We start from the raw sequence: 26,504 nt of genomic DNA, 5'->3' as shown, positions 1-26,504 counted from the left end.
CTTGTGGGACGGCTGCCATGGAGGGCACCAACCTTGGGACCTCCTGCTCAGCCCCACTCTCCTCCCGATACCAGTGGCCTCCCAGTTCAGCACTGGGGAGACGATGCCTGCCAGGGATGGGGCCACCTGGCTCCCGTGGAGACCAGCAACGTCTCCAGGTAGATTTGCTTTATAGGGTCATGGAGGAAGGTACCAGTGCAGAGATATTTAAGTGGCGTTCTACCATCGGAAAAAATTAGAGTCACAATATTAATTAATCCTCAAAGCACTTCACGAACATTAACTAATTAAGCCTCCCAACCCCTCTGCGAGGTGGGAAAGGTATCATTGTCCTCATTTTACAGCTGCGGAAAATGAGGCGCGTAGAGGTGACGTGACGTGACTCACCCAAGGTCGCTGCGAGCCAGGCGAAGGTGGGAAGGGGACCCCGAAATCTCCCCCACACACCCCTTGCCCCCTCCTCCCGTCCCCGAGCAGGACAGGACCCAGCAGTACTGAGCACCACTGAAGCCCCCCCGCAGCCGGCGTGCATCCCAGCGCCCTGAGCTGGGTCCCAGCATCCCGGTCCCCATCCAGGGCAGACAGCGAGTCGGAGGGGCAGGAGACGGGGCTGCGGCACAACGCACGGAGCCGGGACCTGCCGCGTCCCTGCCAGCCGGCACCCATCGCGGCAGGCAGAGCCCCCCACCCCGGCACCCCGGGGGAAAACCCACCGGAGCCTGGGGCAAAGAGTTAAAATAGAAAACGCTGAGGGGTTTTATCGAAAGCACAAACGACCCTGTGCGGTTTAAAAGCGATTAGAGGCCCCGGCTGGGTTATCAACCGGTGTCTCAATCACGCAGCATCGATCCAGATAATAGCCGGCAATTGTTCAGATACAATATCATAAAGTCACTTTAACTACAGCCATAAAGCTTCCCCCGCCTGCAGCACTGCCGGGCGCTCCCCGCGCCGGGGCACACACCGGGGCGGGGGGACGGATGGCAAAGCCTCGGCCCCGCCGAGCACCGAAAGCACGTGCTCGGGTCTGAGCGTGGCAGAGGATGCTGAGCGGCCGTCCTCGCCCCGTGCCGGGGTGCGAGGGAGCGGCCGTCCCCAGGCCACCGACCTTTGCAGGGATAAGGCCACCCAGCGGGGTCCCTACCCTACGGCCCCCCGCTTCTGCTGCTCTCCTTTGCTGCACTGGGAACAGGGGGGACGCCGAGCCCCCCAGGGTTCCCCTTGACGCCCCTCCTGGGATTCAGCAGCACATGGTGCCAGGGTTAGGGGAGCTCAAAGGCAGCCACTGAGATTCGCCGTTTCAAGTTTTAATCTGTGGGATTTACGACGGTTTGGAGAAAACGCGCAGTGACAGCCCCCCTGTATGGCGGCCGTGAACCCCCTTGCCCCCCCCCTCCCCGGGTTTGCTCTTGCCCCCGACAAACACGGGGCTCCCGACCGCGCAGTGCCAGGACCAGCGACCCTCTCCGCTTTCCAGCCAGAAGTCGGTGGGGTTTTGGTCGTCGGCAGCCCCCGGGGGATGCCACCGGCAGCCCCTGCCCGCGCCGGAGAACGCCGCTTCCTCACCCGCCGCTTCCCACTGCTTAATGAGCACAAAATATTTCCATGTTGCCAATTACTTGGTTCGTTTGTGCTGCTGCGGGCAGCGCTGGCACAGGGAAAATCCCCCTGGAGCTGCCCCGGCCCCTGGGAAGCGGGGAGAGCCCCGGCAGGGCCCCCCCCAGCCCTTCCAGGGCCAAGCATCCCCATCCTCACCACGCACCCCCAACACCCCCCTGGTCCCCAGAGCCGCATTCATTAGCAGCCGGCTAACGGCTTTCCCACTTCCCCAGGGTGACGATGATGCGGCTGTGGTGGGAAGGCGAGACCTTCCCGGGATTTAAACCGGCCTTTGAGGGACTCGGTGAAGCCCCCCCCCCAGTTTGCACTGGCTGCAAGTCCCGGCTCCCCTCCGGCCGGGCACCTCGAGGGTCCCCACGCCGAGTTACGAACGAACTCGGGGGCCGGGGCTGCTGGCACCCCGGTGTGACAGAGCCCCAAAGGGCAGAGACCCCCGTTTCCAGCTGCCGGACCGGGCTGAGGCGTGAAAGCAAAGCGCAGTTAAACCCACCAAGGCGCCCATTTTGGCACCGAGAGGCTGGCAGCGCTGCTCGCCCCGGGGGTGCTGATGCTCCCTAAGCATCCCAGCAGGATCCGGCCCCACCAGCCCCTGTACGGGGCGCGAGAGCGGGTCCAAGTCTGAGCGATCCCAGGATTGATTGATTTACACCAGCAAAAGATGGTTTGGGGTACGACCTGCTGCTGTACCAGCATTGCAACCCCTTCCAGCACGGAAAATACCCCCAAGCGGCACCGCAGACGCGTGCCGGACCTTGCACCATCCCGGCTGGGTCTGTCCCACCCCAGGGACCGATCAACCCTCCCGTCACAGCCCTGGCAGCACCGCCCGGGCAGGATTTACAGGCAGGCGAGACCTCTCCCCTCGACGAGATCGCTGCTGCAACACTATCATTATAAAAACATTAAACCAGGTCGGTCCCCAGGAACAGCGTTCCTCTCGCTGCAGCTACACCTGCGCCCATAAATCCTCCCTCCACAAGGCAGACCGGGTGGGGTGATTTATAAGGTGAAACAAATATTACAATGTTTAAGGAAAAAAAAAAAAAAAAAAAAAAAAACCAAAAACCCATCCAGCTGGGCTCCCCTCCTGCCAGGGACAGGACTGCTGGCGTGAACCGGGGGGCCTTGGTGACACCAGGTTTTTGCCCACTCTTGGGGCAGCGAGGGAACCCCTGGCAAAGGGCCATGCCTGCAAGAACCCATAATGAAGTTGGGCTCCAGCACTGTCAAACACACTCGGCCACGCGATGCACGCAGCCGCGGCTCTGAGTCACCGCGTCCCCACCGGGGCCCCAAACCAGCCTGGAAGGAGCTGGGGGGGGCCAGGAGCTGCAGCCCCCTCCTCATGCCCCGGGCTCTGCGGATGCAAAGGAGAAGGGGCTTCACAGCTGACACCGCTGGCACCGCTTGCTGCCTTTGCGGAGCTGCCGGGGGATGCTCCGGCTCCCAGGTGAAATTCCCGGGTCAGGCCACGGAGCAGGAAGACACGCTGTGCAGCGGGGTACAGCGCTGGGAGAGCGATGTCCTTCTCAATCTCTCCATGCACTCCACAAATATTAATTGCTTAATTTAGCCTCTGGCAGCAATCCTCACCTTAACAGCGGAGAAACTGAGGCTGGGAGGGAGGAAGCCATTTGTCTCCGTGTAACGAGCTGGAAACCGGATCCAGAGCTCACACCCCAGCTCGCTGTCTTAACGGTGAGAGTATCCCTCCACCTTATCCAAAAGCTTTTCTATTTTAAAAGACAACATTATGATTTATTATTATTAATCAGCTTCGAAATGTTTTCTGGAGTCCAGATTCCTGTTGCTGTACGCCCACGCCGGGCCCCCGACAACCCCCCCCGCTGCCGCCCAGCCCCGCCGGCGCTTCCCATTCCGACGCCGGAGAGAGCCCCGGGAAGGAGCCAAGGCAGAAAATGAACAACTGCAGATGGCGATGGGGACGAGCCCAGCCGGTCCAGCCGGAGAGGCGGCAGTTGGGGGTCCAGACCTCAGAGCCACCGACCCCAAGAACCAGCACGGACAGGGACCGCAGGCAGGGAAAACTGGGAGCTCAGCCCTGGTGAGAGGCGAAGGCGATTCATGGCGATGAACTTTAGGCACGATGCCACCTCCGGAGCACACGTCCCGCAGCAGAGGGTGATCCCCATTCCCATCCCTCATTTTAGCCTTTAATTCCACCTCGCGGGACCGGGGCCGCGGCGCAGCAGGACCCTGGTGTTTCACAGGATTCGGCACGCTGCGCGCCCAGCTCCAGCCAAACCAAGACCTGCGAACCCGAGGCGATCCAACAGAGATGACGTTGGATGGGGACTGGAGCCAAAAGCCATTTCTATTCTGGATGGCGGTTTGGGTTCTTTGTTGGAAACCAAACCGGCAGCACCATTTTGACCGGCATTTGCAGCTGGAGCTGGTGCCAGAACTGCCGCGTGCTGGTGCCGTATCCAACAGCGGTTGTACAACCGCAGCATGGTGCCGGTGGCGGCAGGACAGCCCCCGGGACGTGGCACGGCACAGCCTGGCAGGGCCACGGGTCCATCCTGAGTCCCACAGCGCTGCCGGAGCCGGGGGGGCTGGGGGGGCAGATGGGCAGCGGGTCCTCCTGACCATCCTGCATGAAGGATCTTGGAAAACCCAAGGAGAGAGTTTGGAGGATTTCCAAGATGGACACCATGCCCTGAAGCACGAGACTGCCCCGGAGATAAGAACCTTGCAGGGTTCAGGCTAACAATAATTTCTCCAAATAAAGGATTTTGGAGCCTACCCTGTCCTCACCGGTCCCCACCCCAAAACGGGGACCCCGGGAGCAGGGAGCTCACCCACCGGCAGGAGAGCGGCCGGGCAAACGGACACCACGGGGAGAAGGAAACACAGTTACAGGTTTTGTGCAGTGTTTTTAAACCGAAGGAAAATGGTGGAAGGGCACGAAAAAGAGGAGCTGGGATAAAAACCAAAGGAAGAAGCTGTGGGGAGAGGAGAGGGGGGAGAGGCGGCGATTCCCCTCTCCCTGTGGGGGACCGGTGCCACACCGGGCACGCAGCCGCTCCAGGGACCCCGGGACATTTCTACCCCCAGCAAAAAGCCTGGCAGGGCAATTCCCCCAAACACAGAGACCCTCTCCCCTCCCACCAGCCCCACGCCCCCAGGCTTTCCGGGGCGACAAATAAATCCAGGCTGATCCATGGGAGATGCCCACCCGAAAGGCGGCAGGTCCCGTTTTAGGTGACCCCGGGAGGGCAGCGAGGAGCCGACCGCAGCCCCCCGAGAGGCTCCGTCGGGATTTGATGCCCCAACGCTCAGCGCCCAGCTGGGTCTGGGACCGCTCAACCCCCCCCAGCTCCAAGTTTTCCAGCAGAGAAAAGGGAATTTTCGACGAACACCCAAGTACCAAACACCAGGAGGGAAGCCCTTCGGGAGAGCATCTTCTCTGGCGGCATCTCGCCCACCTCCAAGCGTCCCGCTCGGCAGCACCGCGGCCGTGCTGGGAGTTGGTCCGAGATTTGTGAAAAGCCCTTTCCCAAGGGCCGGCACACCGGCTGAGGCACGGGCAGCTCCGGCAAATTGTCTTGGTAAAAATAAAACAAAATTTGCAGCAGAAATGCAAGAGGAAGCGTCGGTTAGCAAAGCACTGAAGAACATTTGTGTGATGGGAAGCAGGGGAATTCAAGCTGGAAGGCCCAAATATAGAAAAAGCTGATATTCCTGGTGTGAAGGGGGAGAGGAGGCTGATAAAGGTTCCCTTTAATTTCAGGGCAAGGCGAAAATAACAACTATTTAGCAAACATTTACATATTCTTTTAAAAAACCTACCATTTCAAAATGGAAATAAAATGAAATAAATCTGAAATACACTGAAATAAAAGCGCCCATCCCAGAACTGGGGTCGTTCCACCACGCGAAGCCCCTGATGCAGCCACAACAGCCACCCAGCACGGACAGGGGGACACGGACAGACGGACACGGCCCAGGCAGCACAGCCGCCCGCACCACCAACCTGACCCTCCGCTGGCACGCAGGGATGGGGCAGACGCACCGCAGCATCGCTCCCGTGTCCTAAAGCCGTTTGGGGCTGGACCAGCATCCACTGGCACTTCAGAGGCCGAGTACCCCCGGCCCCCCCCCCTTACCCCCAGCCCCGCCGTCCCGGGGGGCTCTGCCCCGCGTTTTTCCACTCAATTTCCTTCCCGAGTCAGCAGGAGATAAATCCCTCTGCCGAAGCAGGCGGCCGGAACGGCAAAGCCAGCGGTGCCAAGTTTAATAAGCAACCCTGATCGAGAAACCAGATAATAATCGGGATTATCGAGCTGGCTGGGAAAGAGCTTCCCCGGCTCCTTGACGGCCCTTGGCAGCCGCTCGGGATGCTCCTGACCGCACCGGCACCCCGCACGCGGCACGGGCCGGCAACGACACCCACGGGGCCACCAGCAGGACTGCGATGGCTGCTGGGCACAGCGAGGCCGGGACACTGCCAGGGAGCACCTAATTTATTATATATAAAAAAAAAAAAGCGAACAATAAAACCCTTTTTGGATGCACCGTGCATGGTCGGTACCTGCAGTACAAGGTACCCGGCCACCGCCCTTGCCCTGTGCCCCCCAAGTCCCATGGGAACACCCAGAGACCCCCAGCTCCCTCCCCACCTCCACCAGCACATCCCAGCTCAGGGGGGCCGACGGTGCCGCCGCCGTCCCAGCACCCGCGGCTGCAGAAAGCTCAGCCGCCGAAATAATCCCGTCGCGGTTGGATTTTGTGCAGGGCGCGAGGTGCAGGGGCTTTTTTTCTCAGTGGAAACAGGATTGGAAAAAGGAAGAATTGGGATTTTTCGAGTTCTCTACAGGGTCAGGCTTGGCTCATTTTATTTTACTGCAAATATAAATAGGGCTTTTTAAAAATAAAAATAAAAAAAAAAAAATCAAGCCAGTCTAAATAAAAACCCACTAGAAGACACAGTAAGAAATCCTGCTGGAGGACAGGCAGAAATATCTGTAGCCAGGCTGAGTGCTCAGAAATATTTGTATTTGCTGTCTAAACACTTTATCTGTTTCCTAGCACATGGGAGAGTTTTGCTCTCCGTGTAATGTTAAAGAAAAATAAACCGATACGAATAATTTCTCCTCTTCTGCAGAAAAAATTCCTACAAAACTTGGTTGCAGACACACCAGGGGAAACAGCAAATATTTCCACTGAAATTAGGCTGAATGCCATGCTAATCAAATAGATGGAGGAGACAATTCAGATGCATCAGGAGGAGGAACAGACTGGGGGATCTAACGGGTCTTTCCCATCTCCAGTCATTACAAACCCCCTTTGCAATTTATTCGCCTTTTTGCCAAAGCCAGCGGCCCTGGGGAACGGAGCCAGGGGAGATTTACGTTTTGTACAAAAGATCTGAAATACAAAGTTTAATTCTTGGGGGCATTTCAGGGTTGCGGGGGGAAAGAGCTTAAATAAAAGCACGTTCCTGTATTCAAATAAAAAGTACGGAGCGACGGTTTTAAACTCCGCGGATCCTGGTAATGCTGCTGCAGCGGGCGGTGGGAATACCAGCGGCGTCTGCGCGGATGCCTGCAGACTCACTGCCACATCTCGGGGGACCAGCGGCACCGGGTCCAGTGCCAGGCTGGCATTTGGTGGGACTGATTCTGCACGGGCAGCCCCCGGGCAGGTGGCATTTGCACCGACACACGTGCGCGCACGGAGGTCGCGGCTGCAGGAAAGAAAAGAATGGAAAACCCCACAAATGCAAAGCGAGGCCAGGGTGGGGGGAAAAATGCCAAGAAAAGCAGAAAATTGGCAGGTCAGGAAGAGCTCACGTGCAGCCCGCAGGATCCCACCACAGCTGCCCCTCTGGCACAGCCCCACCGGGACGTGGCTCGGCTCCGTGGCCGTCCCTCGCCCAGCAGTGGCATCGCTCGCTGCTCCTCTGCTCTAACGGCCAGGTCTTGGAAAGCAAATGTGGGACGAGGGGAAAAATTTTAAAAGGTGAGGAAGAGGGAGGGGGAAAGAAAATAAAAAAAAAAGAAAAAAAGGGAAGTCTTAATCCCCGTTTCTGTCTGCATCCCTCTCCCTCCATTAATGACCCAGAGGAAAACGTCAAATGGATCCGAGCAGGGCTCAGAAACGGGAGCGTGGGTCTTGCTGGCCCCAGCGCTGATTGGCTTCACCGGAGGCCGCGAGACGTCGATAGCCGTGCTTTATGGCATTTAAATCACTGCCAGGGATCGATACGGCAGAGCGCTGCGGGCCCCCACCACCATCACCAGCCTCACCGGGCGGGCGAGCCACGGGCAAGCTGGGCAGCCGGGGGCAGTTTTGGACAGCGTGGGAGCTAGGGACCCCCAGTCTCACCCCGAACCCCCCTCTGCCCCAGGACCCCCACATCCAGCACCAGCTGCCCAGCCCGGTCCTGCCCCAGGCTGGTCCCCACCAAGACCCACCGGTGTCCCCTGCCACCCCGCAAAGCCAGCCCCTCCGCCCAGGGCCGGACCGAGCCCCGGCTGGCAGCCCGGGATGGCTGGGCAGGACAGGGGGGACGACCCCAAAGCCCCCACCAGCCCAGGCTGGGGCTCCAGTCCAGCGTCTCACGTGCTTTTGCACTTCCATCAGCTCGCAGGGGCTCGCTCCCCTCTTCGGGGGCTGCGAGTGCCTGCGGGGTCAGACCCCTCGCTGCCCCCAGCGCTCCCCAAGGGCGCAGGGGAAGGGGAAGTCATTCCCCGTCTTCGTTATTATTCTAGGGAGTAAATTTTCCTCCTTTGTTTTATTTTTCCCCACTGTTGTTGCTTTGACCGCCTCGTCCCCCTCTGAAGTTTGGGATCCTCCCACCCACCCCCGGCGCGGGGGCACAAAGCCCAGCTTCAATCAGAGCGGGGCGGCTGGGGAGGGCGGAGGCGGGTGCTTTCCCAATCCCTTTGGAGAAGGATCCTTTTTTTCCCCCCCATCAGTCTGCGGCATCACCATCCGGCACACGGACGAGCCGCCGCAGCCTCGTGCCCGCGGTGCCGCTCCAGCCCCACCGGCCCGAGGGATGCACATGACTCCAGGGACAGGACCGGGATCTGGCAAGTGGAGACCAAACTTCTACTTCTCACCCCGGGGGGGGGCAAGGACCCTCCATCCGCACTGCCCAGCTCCCTCCGGCCAAAGCTCTTGAAGCCCGTTGGGGCGAGGGCTGGTGCCAGCCTCTTGCCAATGGACGGGCTAAGGTCAGGAAGAGACAGGCTGCCCCGGCAAACCCCGCAGGGTTTTTTTTTCTCCCCGGTAGTTACCAGCTTTGGGGCTCAATACGGAACTTTCGGCAAAGCCATTCCGCTGGCCGCCCTTTGGGACGAAGCTCCAGGCCGGCAGCTCCACCGCCGCAGCTCTCACCGCAGCCAACCAAGGAAGCCCCATTTTCACACGGTTGGCGCGGCAGAGCCAAACCCAACCGGTGCCCGCGGGAGGGTCCGGTGACCCCAGCCCTCCCACCACCCAGTGCCCTGCCAGGCAGCCTGCCTTCGCCCGCCTGCAAAGCAGCCCACCCCACAGCCTCCACTCTTGCTTGGCTTTTGAGTAAGGAGCCTCATTAAGAGGTAATTAGCTCTCGAACAATGGGAAGCTATTTAGCAGCCCAGCCACAGCAGCATCAACAAGCAAAGGGGGAGAGGAGGGAGGAGAAATAAATAAATAACAACACTCTGACCGCCCAGGAACAAGCTGGGACTGTGCAGGGCGGCAGCACCCTGCCCGGCTGGCGGCGCGGCATGGCATGGCACGGCGCTAGCCGAATGGGCTCCCTCCCGGCCGCCCCGCTCTCACAGCCTCATCCCTTCCCAGCTTTCCTGCTGGGGATGAAACAGCCCCGGTGCATCGCACGGGCTGGACAAGCCCAAATGGCTCCACGGGTGCTGTCGCCCCGACACGGCTCCCACCCAGGCTGGTGGCACAGTGGGGACGGCAATAGGGAGCCCAAACCCGGCGGCCGGGGGAAAAGGGCTTGCCGGGCTGCTGACAAAGAGTTTGCACCCACACAAACACGTCCTACGCACCAGTGAAACACAAGCCCTGTTTTTGGGGCGTCCCTGGCTTCAGGGACATCTCCCAAATTCATTTGGCAAAGACCAAAGCATCAGTGGTGGCCGCCTGCTCACACCAGCGCTTCTCGGGCTTCAGACCCATTTGCCACGGTGGCTCGGACCACGGCGGCTCGGACCACGGTGTCGGTGGTGTTGGAAGCACCGCTTACCCCTGCGCCCGCAGAGGCAAAAATGGGGTTGGTCTTGGTTTCGTGGTGATGCTCAAAGCACAGGAAAATGGCTGGACTTCGGGCTGGAGCGCATTGGGTTCCGATGGGTCATGGTGGAGGGGGGAAAAAAATAATTTACGCTCCTCTCAGGGGCTGAAGGTAACAACGCCAAGACCTGCTTGCCTTCCATAAATGCCATTAAATCCAATGAAGCAGGGCAAGATCTCTGCCCCGAGTGGGGAAAAACATCTAGGATAAAAATGAAGCCTCTAAAATCATGATTAATATCTAACACAAAAGAACTGAAATTTTCACCATCAGGAACAAGGAGCTATTTAAAGAACAATTGCTGCAATTTTACAGACAACCCGACAGATGAACCTTGTCAAACGTATGCAGGTACAGATACAGATAGCCACAGCCACAGGCACGTGGGACATACGTGTGTACGCAGCGAGACAGACAGACAGCTGGGCGAGATTAGACCTGGATGCCGAGATCTGTGTTTAGAGACATGTAAAAACAAACCTATTTATATCCCTCAGCCCACAGGTAGGCATTACATGTGTATATAACACAGAGATGGTTACAGGCATGCACACCTTCCCACACATGCAGGTACGCCGGGTGGGTGTAGGTGTGTTTGGGCATCTGTATTATTTATGTGTGTGTAAGGTGTATATGCGTATGTGTGCGTACATATATATACACACACACGTACATATATATATATATGAAAGAGTACTTTTAAAGCTTTCCAGTGGTAACTGAAGGCATCTCTCTCCCCCTCAGCCTCTGCACCGTTCTCACTCCCATCCTCTTTGTGCCTCCCTGCACCGGGACAAGCCGGGGGACCCCGGGGGTGCCGGGGAGCGGCTGACCCGCCGGCAGCACCGCGCACCCCCCAGCCCGTCCTCGCATTAGGATGCAGCGCATGGCCAGCATTTGGATACCAAATGTGCGACCAGCAGGGAATGTAATTGCGGTCCCTCGAAAGGGACAGGCAGAGAGACAGAGACAGGCAGAGAGAGAAAATCTTGTCAGAGACGCTGGACCTGTTTGTATCTGCTCTCCATTAACCGCGCTCGCCGCAGACCTGGGCTGGTGAAGAATAGCTAACACGGCTTAACGGGCTGGAAAAGAGGGGTGGGAAGGGCTGCAAATGATCTCGGCACAAAGGGAAAACGGAACAGATGAAAACTAAAAGAGCAGTAATTGCCCAGGACGCAGGACGTGGCCGAGCGCCAGCAGCCCCAACCACGCCGGCACCCCGAGCCCGGTGCACCCGGTGAGGGGACTCGGCCTGCCGGTGATATGGGAACCCCCCCAAGTGCCGGAGTTAAAATTCACGTTAAAATTGCTCCGAGGGGGGAACGGGGTGTGTTTCTTGCAGAGACTGGTGCAGACCCCCGTGTGATGCCTACGGGAGCTGGGGGGGGGGGGGGGCGGGCAGGGCTGGGAGCCGACCCCAAAGGTCTCAGCCCAGGCAGCCCCGGACAGAGCCGGAACACAGAAGTTTTGGGAACCAGCCCCATGGCAGAGATGGCACCAAACCCACCCCAGCACGGAGACATGGGTGGGCACATCCAGCGCCGTGCACGCTCCCCCCAAGCCGAGCCCTCCCGCTTGGCCACCCCCCTCCAGCACCAAATTACCCTGGAAAAAAGCGAACGCGTCGTCTTCGCTCCCTCGAAGGAGGGACGGCACACGCGGGCTGCCATCGTCCTGGCCGCAACCCCTCGTGACCCACACGCAGGCAGGCAAGTTTGCTCAGGCTCGGGCCGTTAACAGGGACGGTCAGGGCTTCGCCACGGCTCTCCTCGCCCCGGCTGCCGCGCACCGAGCTCTCGGACAAAGCACCAGCCAGCCAGCGCCGGCGGGTGCCGGGGCTGTGGCTCCGGGAGATGGCAATGCAGGAGAAAAGGGGCACAAAAAGCCGGCAGGCTGGGGAGCACGATCCAGACCCCCCCCAAGGCGTGCCTCCTTCACCCCAACTCCACCATCCCTGCGGCACGGACCGCTCGCCCGCTCCTGAAGGACAGGGCGCACAAAAAGACCCCCCCCAAAAGTCCTGCTCTGCCGTCACCGCTGCCCCTGAGCATCACCCGGGCTCCCGCCAGCGGCGGTAAATCCCCCTGCTAGAAACCATTTCTCCGGCTTCCCGATGCCGGGATTGGGGAGTGCAGAGGAGCAGAACCGAAATCCCAGCTGTGCTCACAAAACCAAAAAAAAAAAAAAAAAAAAAGAAAAAAAAAATCAGAAAAATAAGCCTTCCAAGGCAGAGAAATGACCTCACAGTTAAATATAGGCCACGGGTAAAAACTAGACCATTTACAGCATTTGTATCTGTACTGTAAACAGAGAGAGGAAAATACCTAATACTTTGCACATTTCCCTCTCTGTAGATACAGAAACACACGGCAGCGTATATGGGAATTGCATTTGGCTGCAGGAACACTGTCATTCTGGAATTACTATAACCTGCCCATTACATAGCTGTAGGTAGAGCGGGGGACAAAAACAAATCTTAAATCCTCTGTCCTTCCTTGGCCTTCGAGAGGTTTCCAGTCGCAGCCCCGAGGCTGCGGGTCAAGGGGTCCCGGGATCAGGGACCCTCCGAGGGCAGGTCGCTCCTTCCCACAGACCTTTTCCCCCAGTAGTGCGGAGGTTTCCCAAACCCCCGTTTTTTCACCACGCGATGCACTGTAGTGCACCCGAGACATTCATCCCAAATCCTGCTGCAGCGCATGGGTCGTGTGAGCAAGGGGGGCCAAAGCTGGAGACCCCGACCCGCCCAGGCGATGCCGTCCGACCGGCGGAGACTCCAGGACGCCCGGCTCGACCCGCTGCGCCTCTCGTCGGCTCCCAAGGATGCAAATCCCCCCAAGAACCCTACGGGCAAGCGGTTCCCACGCCACCGGCCACGCCAGCTGGAGAACAGTGACCGCGCGGGCCCCCAAGACCCCGTGGAGGGAAGAGCCCTGTCCCGGCCGGACCCCCGACCGCGATGCCGGACCCCCGCCCACGGTGCCGGACCCAGCTAAGCTCTTGTGCCCCGCGGTCCCGTCCGCAGGCGCGCTGCCCCGGACACAGAGCACCCGCATCCACGACCGGCCCCGGCCCTGCTGCTGCCCGGGCACGGCCATCGCATCCCACGCCCGGGGAGATGAAACGGTGTTAGTGCGTCTGTACGCGCTGTAGAGCAAAAATCCACAGTTCTACGCGGGTATCGAAACAGCGCATTATTATATAAAGATACATTCTTCCTCCTTTGGCTATTTCCAGGATAACCCAGGAGTTACACCCAGCAAAACCCGTGCATCCTTTTCCAAATGCATGCTTACAAAATCATTTTAAAAAAAGTAAACCTGTAAATCCACAGCAAGTGGCTAAATATCTCCACAGAACAGGCAAATTGCAGCATCCCGAGGTACCACTTATTTTTAATTTAGACCAATTATGAAATATAGAATTATTCTAAGCTGGGCAAATCATATTGACCATGAGATTTATTACTGTCTTTTATAAAATATAGATTGCCATATAAACCTGAAGAAAAATATTTATCGCCAGATCAGGTCTGTGGGTTCAAACAAGCACCGGGCATTTTAACATCTTTTTTTTTTTCTTCCCTTTTTTTTTTTTCTGTTAATCCCTTTTGATTTCCCCCTTATTAAATGAGATGGTAAGGGGGGGAAAAAAAAGAAGGAAAACGAGAGACCAGAAAAAGCATATACACGTTGTTCTTCATTTTTAAGGATGAGAGAGTCTTCTAGTAACTCCAGAAACAGACAAAATAAAAACACCGCTGGGTTCAAAAAGGAAATAAGCAGAAAACTCAATGGCAATTTCTATATTTGCAACATCTAATAAATTGCCTTGAATTCCGAGACCTGAACATACATGCAGGGAACGCACAGCGCATCGGCCGATTGCGACACGGGGTGCTCCCACATTGGGGAAATTTGGGTCACATCCCGGAGCCAGGCGCTGCGGATGTGCCTGCTAAAACCCACCAGCCATTGTCTGCTCTTCCCTCCTATCCCTTCGCACTTCCTTTGCCCTATTTTATTTTCCCCCCTCGAAAATATTTTCCCTGCCAACGTCAGATTTAGAAAAAAAAATATATATATATGTAATAATGAACTACCACTTATTTTCAAGGACAAATTCCCTGCTACCTTCTCTGCGGCCCCCATCCCAGCGATGGGGACGCGGGCGGCTCGCGAGGCTGAGCCGAAGCCATCACCAACACCGGGTCCCGCGCCGGCTCCTGGGACGCCCATCACCCAAGGACGAGGGGCTACTTTTGGCTATCGGCACCACCGTAGGAACCCTTGGGTGCTAAATCTCACCCGCGGCCCCGACCGTTCAGCGATGCCACCCTCGTCTCCAGCGGCCGGGATGCCGGCGTTTGACCGGGGGGGCCCTCGCACATGTTTGGCATTTGGGAGAACAAAAGAAAAGAGCCCAAAGTGTGGGAGCTGGGGAGGACCAGGAACTGTAACCAAAAACTTTGCAATGGGCAAAAAAAATTCCCTGCCTCTTACAATCCCCCACAAAAATGTGAGGGAGATAATAAAATCCATATGCACCGCAGGCGGCCCATGGCGAAGGCACTGCCGCGCACAAAGAGACGGGCTCGCCCCAATTTTGGGGCGGCGTGAGGGCGCGAGGTTGGGGACGACGGCACCCGGTCGGTCCCCCTGAGGGGACGCGCGGCGGCCGGCCGCCGATGCTCGCGAGGGTCCTCGGCCCCGCGCGCATCCCGCCGGCTCTGGGCGCCTGCGGCCACCCGCCGAAACGCAGCCGGGAACTTTAATAAACTGCGATGGTGTCACCAGGACGCTGCCAGGACGAGGCCAGGAGTGGATAAGGTGCCACCGAGGGTCTCCTCCCAGCTCTCCCACTGCAAGAGGGGAAAAGCCTCCCAGCTGGGCAGCACTGGAGGAACCGCCTCGCCGGCAGCCCCAGCTCCTGCCGGCTCTGCCGCGGCCAGGGCCCCAGCCCCGGCTGGGGGGGACGAGGGCCAGGCCCCGCTGTGACCGACGGGGGACAAAGAAACACCCGTTTTACCCAGAGAACGGAAAAGCCCAAACCTGAAGGCAACGGTCGCAGCGGCACCCACCGCAGAAGTGAACCGAGCATCGCCACGCGACCCACCACCCTCGGCTTGGCTCGGCGGGGGACGCTGCCGGGGCCGGTTTAACTTGGATTAATTGGGGGGAAAAAAATGTGGTTTCGGTGGCAGGTTTTTTTTATTTTTTCGTCTTTTACAAGAGTCCCCGCGAATCGGCCCATTCGAAACCCTGTGGTTTGTATCCGAGGGGAAGAAGGGGGTGGGGGTCCCAGTGGTCACGGCCACCTGAGTCAGAAGCAGAACTCATCCTCACTTGAAACTCTCCCAACAGTTTTTGGTTCCTCAAAAATTATGAACAAAGACAAGAGAGACGAAACTCGCACCAGGGAAGAAAAAAAAAAAAAAAAAGAGGATGCTTGAAAAAAAAAAAAAATAATAATAAATCTAAATTCAAAGACAGACCAGGGAAACTAAACCAACTAGGCAGCGATTTCTTTTCCAAGACGAAAAGAAAAGGGGCAGCAGCGGGGCCCCGGCTGCCCCCAGCTCCCGGCCACACGCACCCATCCACCGGCGGCTTCGCCGGGCTGGCCAGACCCCCCCAGTCCCCCCCCAGTCCAGCCCCAACCAGCCCATTTTACTGTTTCACCCCGAAATCGTTATTTTAAATACTCCCGGGGCCACCACCGGCAGCACCAGGTGCCTTTCGGGTTGTATTTCGGGTTTTTTTCCGCAGGAGTTTCGCCGGGCGGCCCCCGGGAGAGGGACCGGGTGGGGGGGCGGGGGGGGGGGGAACCGGGACTGGCGGGGAGGAGAAACTTGAACTTCCCCGAAGTTGGGCGCAGAGGGCCGGGGGGGGCCGAGCCGCAGCCCCCGCCGCTCCCCACCACCACCACCATCCCCCCCCCCCCGCCGCCGACCCCCCGCCCCCCCGCCGCTGCCTCCCGTGGAACGCGACCCACCCGCGGGCGGTGCTCCCGGGGCTGCCGCAGCCCCCGGGGACGGCTCCCCCCGGAGCCTCCGGTGAACTTTGACGCTGGGGGGGGGGGGGGGGGATGGCAGCCGGAGGAGGAACCGCCGGGGACCCGCACCGACCCCCGCTCCCCCTCCCCGGGGCCGCCCAGCCCGTTCACCGGAGCAAACGGGGGGGCTGCAGCGGGACCCGACCCGCAACGGACGGCGGCGGCCGCCTGTCACCGGGCGGCTGCGGGCTCACCGGGGAGGTAGACGGGGGGGGGGAAGGCTCCAACTCGGGCGTCGCTGCAGCCCGGCCCCCGCCGCCCCGGGACCGGCCCCCGCCCTCACCTGGGATTGCTCCGGTTCCAGTAGACGGCGTACCGATCCGAGATAACTTTCCCGGTCTCGTCGGTCCAAACGCAGACACCGACGAGCGCGGCGAGCAGCGCGGCCGCCTCCCAGCGCACCATCGTCCCGGCCGGCGGCGGGCGCGGCTCCGGCCGCTTCAGGGGGCGGCGGGGCGGCGGCGGCGGCGGCGACGACGACGGCGGGCGGCGGAGCCCTGGGGCCGGCCGGGGGCGGCGGGCGGGCGGCGGGCGGCGGCGGGCGGGCGGCCAGCCCTCACCATCGCCCGCGGCCCCGGGCGCCGTCAGCGGGGAAAGTTGGGGGCGGCCGCGGTGCGGCGGCGCCGGGGCAGCCGCATCCCGCGCCCCTTGGGCGGCGGGGACCGGCCGGTTCCCGCGGCTCGCCCCGGTACCGGGAACCTCCCCCCCACCCCCCTCCCCCGCCGCCGAACTTCGGCCAAGTTCCTCCGAGCACCCGCCGCCGCCGCCGCCGCCGCCGCCCGGTACTCGAGCCCCGGTGCTGTCTCCGCACCTGCGGGCTCAGCCCCAGGCCCCCCGCGCGGGGCTCCTCCGCTCCGGGGACACCGGAGAGACAAAGGCCGGGCCGGGGGAGGCCGCTGCTCCCTCAGTGCCGCCGCGCCATGCTGCGCCCGCCGCCCGCGCCCCCCGCCCGCCCCGCGCCGCTCCGCCCGCCGCCCCGCCCCGCCCCGCGCCGCCCCGCCCCGCCCCGCGCGGGGCCCGCGCGCCGCCGCCGCCGCCGCCTCTGACACGTTGTTGCCACCGGCGGCCGCCGCGCGCGCCCGGCCCGGTCCCAGGGCGGGGCCCCGCGCGCGCGCGCGCGCGCGCCGCCTCGGTCCGTGCCGCGAGCGGCCCCACCTCTGCGGGAGGGGGGGGGTCACACCGGCGGAGTCTCGGGGGGGGCCTTTGGAAAAGGGGGGGGGGGTCACACCGGCAGGGCGGGGGGGGCTTTTGCAAAGGGAGGGGGGTCACACCGGTGGAGTTGGGGGGGGCTTTTTCCAAGGGGGGGCACACCGGTGGAGTCTGGGGGGGTCTTTGGAAAGGGGGGGGGGCCATACCGGCAGAGGTGGGGGGGGCCTTTGCAAAGGGGGGGTCACACCGGCGGAGGCTGGGGGGGCTTTGCAAAGGGGGGGGTGAGGTTCTGCACCGCGGGGTGCAGCGCAGCGGGGGGAGGTTTGGGGGTGCTTCACCTTGAGGAAGGGAAGGGCTCGCGGGGGGGTTGGGGTTGGTTTGGGGGGGGTACGTTAGGGGCTGACACCAAAGGGGCAGATCCTGCAACCCGCCGGCTGCGGGGCACGTGCCAAGGGCAGGGCCGGAGCAGACGGACGGACGGACACCCCATCCTGGGCCAGGCGGGGGGGGAGCAGAGCCCCTCCTATGCAGCATGCATAGACATTTTTTCACCTCTGATCCGGGGATAAAATTAAACAATAATTTGCATTAACGTATCGCTTTCCTTTGTCGAGCGCTCGGAAAACGCTGACGTGAGTAACACGGCGCAGGCGGCACCTCGGGCAGAACCTTCCCGTGCCGCCGGCCGCGCCGGCTCGCGGCCTCGCCGGCCAGGGCCACCGCGTGCCGCGGCCCTCGCCCCGCGCAACGGGCACCGCGGTCTGCCGGGCCGTGTCCGGCACCGGGGAGGACAGAGCTCACGCGCAGAAAATAAGACCCGTGGGAAAAGCCGGTGGGATTTTCGGTTGCGGGTGCGCTGCCCGGCCGCGGCGCCGGAGGCCACGTCGCGGGGAGCCACGTCCCCGAGCGAGGACGCCTTTCTCGGGCTGCCCGGGCAGGCTGGTGCTCGCCGGGGCAGGGCCCGCTCCGCTCCCAGACAGCCCCCCCGGGTCCCCCCCCCCAAATTCAAAAAACTTAATAGATGAATCGCTGCTGCTGCAGAAGGGTGAGCAGACGCGGGCGGACTCTGAACCCTCCTGCCCGGGGACCCTTGGCGAGCCCCCCCCGGGGTGTTCAAGCGGCCGCGGCATCCCCCGAGGTCCTCGGAGCCGGAGCCAGCTCCTCGGAGCTCCTTAGGTGCCTCCGGGTGCAAATACGCATCCAGTTGGATTCACAATAGCAACAAGGTGCCCATTAAAATCGAGGGGAGTGAGCAGCCGAGGCGCATCCGCGAATCCCGCTCACTGCCTGTCTTTATGCTTCAGCATCTAAACATCCTTGTAAATCTGTCTCCATCTAATGTGCTTTTAGTTTTGAGTTTGTTAGCTTTAAAAGGGAGAAAGAGGTCCGTTGTAAAACACCTCCAGTGCTGCATGTAGATAGGTGGGATATAAATAAAATATGGATCATCGTCATTATTTATTTAGCAAATCTATTTTGAAAAACTCAATGAACTGTGGGGCTCTGCATCCCTCCCCCCCCGCCAAAAAGTAAAACAAATAAAGGCAGAATTATTTTTGAATAACGCTGCCGGTGCGTCCTCCCACGCAGCCAACTCCTCATCCTCCACCATCAAGGTTATACATCGCTTTATCTGACTCCCATCAAGATATTTCTCTATCAAGCCACCGACAACCAATCTTTCTCCCTGTCAGTGGGAAGCTATCATAAAGCTGTCCACTTGTCTATCAAGTTTATTTGTTTTCATTCATCAAGCCAAGCCACTAAAAGCCTTTCCGGACACACCGAGAGGGCCAGCGGTGGTCCCTCCCCGGCGCGTGGCTGCGGCCAGCACTGGGGACGGCGAAGGGAGCCCCGGCAGAGCCTGTCCAAAGAGCGCAGCTCCGGGGGGAACCCCTGGGGGGGGACCTTTGGGGGGGACCCGCAGCTCGGCAAAAAACAGAGCTGACACCACCCGCAACGGGGACGTTTCAGGAGTTGAAGCCCCTGAAGCTGGACTGCCAGGAGACTGCTGCAGCCGATGGAAAAACCTTCTCAGGGATGCTGGAAGAAGCTTTTCTGGGGTGGATCCAGCTGGAAGAGACGGACCTTGACCCAGCCCGTCCATGATGGGGTTCACGCACGTTGTGACTGCATCTCGTTTGCTCACGGCGAGGGTTGTGCTGGGGGAGAACCGCTCCGGTGGCTTCAGCCACCCTCAAAAACCGAAGGCGAACATCCCGAGGGAGTAACCCCGGATAAGCTAATAACCCTGCTCGAGATGCTCCTCGACCCCCGAGCTCTCCGGCCACCCATGGAGGTCTGACACCGGAGACAGGCGGAGGGACGGTTCTCCTCGAGGTACCAGAGGGGTGCCGACCGCCCAGCATGAGCAGGACCACCAGCGGAGGCAAAGCACACGTCCTCCACTGCCAAACCAGTGTGGGAGCTGCTGGGGAACTGGTTCCCGCTCCCTAACACTAAACCAACGCGCGGCAGGATGGCGGCTGCCGGCAGGAGACTCACAAATGCCAATTATGATCAAAAACCCAGAGGAGGCTGCGAGAGCCCTGAACGCTCTCAGCCAGCCACCCCACTCCTCGATGGGCATTTGAAAAATGAGAATATCAGTAGGAAAACCCATGGCTGGGGCCAGGAGAATCCGCAAGGTCTCGGGGACGGGAGTCCCGGCCCGGCTCAAGCCGTGGCATCGAGGAACCGAGCTGAATTTCCATCACCTCTAGGCTCAATAACTCCAAGGTCTGGACTGGGGACGGACAATCACTTTTCCTCCCCAGGAATGTAAGGCAAGTTCAGGGCTGGGCTCTCCCGGCACTCCCAGGCTCCAGATTTTGGCTATCCGGCCTCCTTTAGGCTGCCAAACTGTTCGAGCGGTGGCGGCAGCGATGCCGGGGACACCGGCTGCCCCCAGCTCCGGCCAGCCGGCGCAGACACAGCCTGCGGGACACCCCGCTGCCCCCCCAGCTCCTCCGCTGAGCCCCTGCAAACTGCCAAGCCCTCGCTTGGTTTGGGCTCCTGGCTGGACCGCGGGAAGGCAGCCGGCAGGGAGCTGCCACCCCTCCGTGCCAGGCTCCGTGTCCCTTCTGCCAGGCACTCGGGCTTTTGAAAGAAAAGGTCACTCGAATATTTTAACACAAATTAAAAAGAAAAAATTCTTCTTCCCAAGCCTTGTCCTTGGAAATAGCTAAACAAATTTGGCTGAAATTACAGGAAAAAACACCTCAGCTGAGAAATTCAGCCCAAACAGTAAAGTCACGAGCAGCTAAAGCACCAGGTATTCAACAGCAGGCTCTACTCCAGCCCTGCCTAAAACACCTCAGGCAAGGCTTGCCGGGAGAGGCAGTGCCTTTTATTAGCCCAACTGATAGAGCTGGAGAAAGCAGATAAGCTTCCAAGCACATGAGACATTTCCCAGGTCCCTGCTCCAGGGAACGGACCTCAGCGGGGCCAGCGGAGCAGGGGGCACACGGGGACCGGGGACACCCCCAGCAGTGCACCGTGGCCCCCAGCACCCTGCTGCCAGATGGGGGGGGTCAACAGGGCTCAGAGCTGCCCAAAGGCTGCCGAGGGTCTCCAAAGGGCTTTGGACCAGGATCGGGCCCTCTAGGAGGGAAATACCTTGAAGTAATAATTACTAAATTAATCAAGCTCCACCGTATCCCTCAAGACTAATCAATTCCATAGTTATTTCGTGGATTGAGAAACGGAAACAATAAAAAGACCATCGCGCTGCCTTCGGCGGTGGCGGCGGCTATCGACTTTGGCCGGCCGCAGTTTGGGGTGCCGGTTCCCACCCAGGTACTCGCCGGCTGGCAAATCTGTGGCCGTTCGGCAAAGCATGGCTACGCGGAGAGGCCACAGCGGGCGCCGGGCAGCACCAGCGAGTCCCGCTGCTTCCCCCAGTGCTCCGCACGGCTTTTCTCTGCCCGTGCAGGCAATGTGCGGGAAGCTGCCGGTTCACACGCAGGCAGTAAGCCCAGCTCAGCCCAGCTCAGCCCAGTGCAACAGCTCGCGCTCCACCGGAGCTGTGGGAGGTCACAGATCAAATTCACTGGAAAATGGGGAGAGCACGAGGAAACAGGCCGGTTAATCCTTGCCATCCAGCTTCCCGACGGGTGTTTGCTTCCCAGCCCAGTCCTGGTTTAGTTTCTACACGTCTCAGCCAGGCGCAGAGCCCGGCACCAGCTTTGCATGTAACGACTTTTTCTTCCCCCCTTCTTGGTAATTGGAAGGAAAACATTTTCTATGGTTTTTCTTGCCTTCTTTCTAACAGCACCGGGTTGTTTTTCTTACCAAACAAAAACAACTATTTGCCTTAATTATTGCAAATCCTCATATTTCCAGCCCCTAGCTACTCTAGGGGGGCGAGGCTGGTTGCAGGGAGGTATAATTTACACCCAGTTTCTTCAGCTTTAATTGTACGAGCCTAGAAATTATGGAAAATATTTGCTACCAAAAGAAAAAACTTCCCACTTAAAAGGTGAAGCGTCGCAGCAGAAACGCCTGCGAAGAGCCGGCGCAGAGGCAAGCCTGCTGCCTCCTTACAAAGGCTGGTTATAATTTAGCTGCAACAGGAAAAAAAGGGGCCCAGGCGGGTCCCTCCGAGCTTTCCGAGCCTGAACACAAACCCTCGCGCAGACGCAGGGTCCGAGCGTGGGGGGATCGCAGCCGGCAACGGGGTCCGTCCGCACGGTACGGCGACGGCAGGGTCGTGCCGATGCCCCAGCCACGGCGTCCCCAGCAGAGAGCCAGCCCAGCAGCCCTTGGCATCCGCCAGCACCGACCCCCCAAATGCCGGAGAGGCCGGGGAGGGGGCGAGCAGGGGGGAGCTTGCTGTTTAGCGCCTTTGCCGTTTAAGTAAAGACACATGTGAGAAATTAAGGGCTAATTTACAGCTGGTCCTGGGCAGCCACGGGCAGGGGAGTGGGAGGACACGGGAGGGGGGGAAGAGACAAATCCATTAACTGACCCAAATGTCAGAAACCCCAAAGTAATGAACAGCCACGAGTGCGTTACCGCTGGCTCATTAGCGGCCGCTGTCAGCTTGGGCCTCTCTGCTTCCCCAAGCCGCGCCGGCGCTGATGGCAAAGCTCCTGACCGCCGGCAGCCCTGCCTGCGCCGGGGCACGCGCGGGGAACGGCTGCTCCCCCCGGCCGGGAGGGACAGGCTGGCATGGGGCCGGCGAGCGGGCAGCCGCACGGCGAGGGTGATGAACCGCTGCGGCGAGCTGCCGGCGGTGGCTCCTCCATCTCCCGGGGTGGCTGGAGCCAAGCGCCGTGATGCCTGGCCGGGAGACAAGCCTGGCTCTGCCCCAGCCCCCGGATCAGAGGGAGCTTGCAGAAGGATGCTGAAACTTGCTGCTCGCTTCATCTCCGTCCGTCGGGCTGCCTGCAGTGGGGCAGCCTCACACGAGGCCCCCCCCCAGCCCAGAAACCGTCCCGACAGGCGGCGAGAGCCACACCGGAGCTGTTCACGTGCGGCCGACACTGGCCATCGAGCCCAGTGGTACTTTGGGTCGAGCTGCCCCGGGAAGAGCGTGGGATGATCGCTCCGGGCACACGGCCGCTCTCCAGGGCAGGCACGGGGTCAGCAGCAGGGACAGATGGGTCTGCATGGAGGGGCCCATCCCTCGGGGTCCCCGACAGGGAGGGATGACCCCGAGTTCACGAGGCTGCTCGTGCAGCGTGGTGGGCTATCCATCAACACGGCCGGACTGAGGCACAGCTTGAGCCACCCAGGTTTCATCGGCCGGGAGAGGCCCCTCGAGCCCCCCTGGGCTCCCTGAGCCCCCACTTTATTTAGGAAATCCCTTCCAAATAAGCAGACGCAGCAAACGCTGCAATTATAACCCAAACCTGGCTGTGCCCCCGAGCCCAGAGCTCCTGCGTGGATCCCCCTGGGACCCCAGGCACTCTCTCCCCTCCAGCAGGAAGGGTGGGACAGCCCCAAAACCACAGCTCAGGGTGGAAACCCAGAGGAGGGAAACATCCCAACCTCTCCGGCACCCTCCCCACACAGACACGCTTCACCCAGGGCCGTCCCGGGCACTGCCTCCCCCGGAGCAGGCACACACCTTTCCCCCAGCAGCACCGGGCACGTTTTGCTGCCTCATCCGATGCTTGTTAAAACACCCAGCCCCGAAATGGAGCTGCAGATAAAGCCTTCCCCCAGCTGCTGAGCTATTCCACACCGGAGCCATGCCGGCACGGGCAAGCGCGGCTCCCCTTGTCTCGGGGAGCGCGGTGGCAATTTACGGCCGTGGCCCCCTGTGAGATGCCAGCACTCGGCTGTCGGAGACGTGGGCACTGCGAGCATCCGCGCACCTCTCGCAGCAGCTGTCCTCAAAGCAATTTGCAAACATTAATTAAACCACAGCCCCTTCGCGAAGCGGGGTGGGAAATGATGCAGAATGTCACCTGGATACTAATGCAGCTGACACCTTTAAAACCCGCCCAGTACAAACCACCCCGCTGCAGCACGGGAAACTGAGGCATACGGGGATGTCTCTCTCAAGGTCAGACAGAGGTGACCCTCGCAGGAGGAGGGAGTGGAGCCCGGGAGCCCCGACTCGCAGCCCAGCATCGCTCGGACCGGGCACACGCTCCCTTTGCAGGGCAACAGCAGCATCCTCCTGGCTCTGCCCGGGGTGGGAGCTGGACCCTGGCGCTCTGCTCCGAGCACTGTTCCTCCCTCCCGCCGTCACCTCTGCCATCCTGCCGGCAGCACCAGGGTGGGGGTAGTACACATTTTGCTTATTTTCACAGCAAGGCTCGCCTGCTCTCCCCAGGGCTCTGGAAGTCCCCGGAGCTCCGGCAGGTGGGAGCGCTGGCCGGGGCAGGCAGGTCTACGCTGCCTGCGGTGATTTCCCCTGGGTGCCAAAGCCCAGGCCTTCCTTGCCAGGGCAGGTTGGTTTGCTCACAAATTCAGCCCACGGGCAGGGCTGGGGCAGCTGGTGCCGGGACAAACCTCACCCCACGTCGGGCAGATGGGGGGAATCGGGGGTGCAGGTGAGGACCGGGGGGTGGCTGGGCTGAGCCCTCGCTCCTCCCAGAGCCCAGGGGTTTGTTTAAGTTTCCAGAGGAGCCGAGCTGAGCTTACCGAAACACCCAAAGTGGCTAAACGCAGGAAAGGCGAGAGCTCTTTGTGAAAAACCTCCAGCTCCCCACGTGTGCCCTGGCAATGAAGCTTTCCTCCTGCTTCTACCTGGAAACACTCGCCGCAGCCCCAGTGCCTCCGTCTTGGGGAACGAACCCAGCCTGGGCCGAGCCAGCACCAGCACAGACCTCAGCACCAGCACAGACCCCAGTGCTGAGCAGCCACTGCAGCCTGCCAAGGGCTTGGCAGGGGACAGACAGACAACCTGGCCATCCCCTCCGGCAGGCAAACAGCACGCGGACAGACGGACGACCCCACAGCACGCTGTGAAGCGAGGAACAGCTTGTACAGATCATATCTGCAGGCGTAATGACTGCGCCCTGTTAGCAAGCAATACGGTCCGTCCTCGGGAATAGCTGCACCTCCCAGCTGCCGATCTGCTGTCGCCAAATCAGGGAGGGCCCCTGCACGGGCACGTACGGCAATAACACCGCCAGCTCCGGCACCGACCGCTGCTCCCACGCGGCTCTGTCAGCACCGCGACGCCGTGGGACACGAGCTCCAGCCTGGTCCACCCAGCCCGGGCCAGTGCCGAAGCCGTTGGTGTCACGCTGGCAGAGGTTTGTAGCAGTCCAAGTAGTACTTTCCTATAATAATAATAATAATAATAATAATAATAATAATTTTCTAACCCCTGAGCAGGGTTAGACCTGCGCAGGACGGCCATGGCAAGAGGGTGGCCGGAGCCAGCACCGCCCAGGAGCAGGGGGGTGGCCGTGGGCCCCCCCAAAACTCCTCGCCAGGCACTCCCCCCGCTGCCCAAGGCGATGGAAATGCATCCCATGGCCCACGGCCGAGTCGCATGTGCACGGAGACGTGCAACGGCTGCCCAGCCGCCGGGTGAAACCCCAAGGTCCATAATTGCAAAGTCTTGTGGTTTTCACCCAAAGTGGAGGCCGGCTATGCAGCAGCAGCAGCAGCAGCAGCAGCACCTCATCGCTTAGCCAATACCCCCCCCTAGTGCCGGTGCCCCTCCGCGGGCTGCCCGGGCCGGGGGCCGCATCCTGCCCGTGCCCTGTGCCACGGGTCCCCACGGGCGGGGATGCAGCAGCCATCACCGTGGACTCAGCTCGCCCGTAACAAGCGCTCTGCACAGCCCCAGCCTTTCCCAGTGCAGCCGGTTTGTTTGGGGGAAACGTTATCACCCGGGAAAACAAGCGAAGACCCCCAGACCCCAGCTCCGCAGCCCCCCCAGCCCCCAGCCCCATAGCTCCCCAGCCCTGCAGCCGGCTGGGAACGAGCAGCAGCAGCTCAGCCACACAGCCGGGGGCTTTGCGGGGGGCCTGCAGCCCTCGGCCCCTTTCGGATCGCAGGGGACCCCCCATCCCTGCACAGGACAGCACACGGCGTTCCCAGAAGCGCCCCATTAACGGGCCGTTACAAGGACACGGCGCGGTGCCACGGCCACGCAGCCGGGACGCGTGGTCCCTCTTCCAGCATCGCCACCGACCCCGCACCAGGTCCCGAACCCCCCCCGGCACGGCGGCACCGAGAGCATCGTGCAGCCCCCGCTGCCATCCCGGCGAGCAGAGCCGCCCCACGGGCTCCCAACTGCGCTTCAGGAGCTTCTGAATATGGAAAGCACAGGGAAAAAGCGTTTTCTGTTTGGCCTGAACCCACCCAAGTGGAATGGGAAGGGGAGGAGGGGAGGGCAGCCCAAAGAGTTAATCCACTTTGAATTGCAGCGTGGCTCCAGCCAACACGCAAACACATCAGGGCTGACAGCTTGACAGAGACGGATTGGCAGCTCCCGAGGTGAAACATCCCGGCCCGAGCCACGGAGCCGTATTAAAGCCCGACTTGAAGGGGGCAGGTTTCATTATGTCGTTTTCCACAGGGGAAAAATAAAATAAATAAATAAAAGTGAGAAGGGAGGGAGAGCAGGGAGCTGGAACGGGCCCCGGTGGGGGGGCATGGCTCCCAGGGGACCCCCTGGGTGACTCCCCAAGCATTCCCTCCCCAAACCTGCACCTGGGGTTTGCAGAGCTCCCCTGCGCTGGCACGCTCGCCCCGCACAGCCCAGACCCTGGGGTGACCACAGCATCATCCCCGGGCTCCCATCCACGGGCTGAGCTGCACCCAAGGGTGGCGCGAGGCCAAGGCCTCCCCCCATTAAACAAGCTCCTGGCAGGACTCTTGGGGGGTCTTTACGCCCTTGACAGGACCCCCACGGAGCTGCTGAAATGCAGATAAATAACAAACCAGGGCCCAAGGGCAACCAGTGCCACAGAGCGATGCCCCGTGCGGGACTGCG

The 26,504-nt window shown here is 60.7% G+C and overlaps 1 protein-coding gene across 1 annotated transcript in view; it reads right to left on the bottom strand.

Annotated features, from left to right (window-relative positions):
- EFNA2 (ephrin A2) overlaps positions 1-16,401 on the bottom strand; it is a 49,715-nt gene extending 33,314 nt beyond the window's left edge. Inside the window, exon 1 of the mRNA XM_052802338.1 lies at positions 16,230-16,401. Coding sequence (XP_052658298.1) covers positions 16,230-16,351 — 122 coding nt within the window. The 5' untranslated portion in view covers positions 16,352-16,401. The remainder of the gene's footprint in view (positions 1-16,229) is intronic.
- Positions 16,402-26,504: the final 10,103 nt, after the last annotated feature.

The sequence above is a fragment of the Harpia harpyja genome, chromosome 11 (assembly GCF_026419915.1).
Source record: "Harpia harpyja isolate bHarHar1 chromosome 11, bHarHar1 primary haplotype, whole genome shotgun sequence".
Lineage (NCBI taxonomy): Eukaryota > Metazoa > Chordata > Aves > Accipitriformes > Accipitridae > Harpia > Harpia harpyja.
This window is presented reverse-complemented; position numbering and strand designations above follow the sequence as displayed.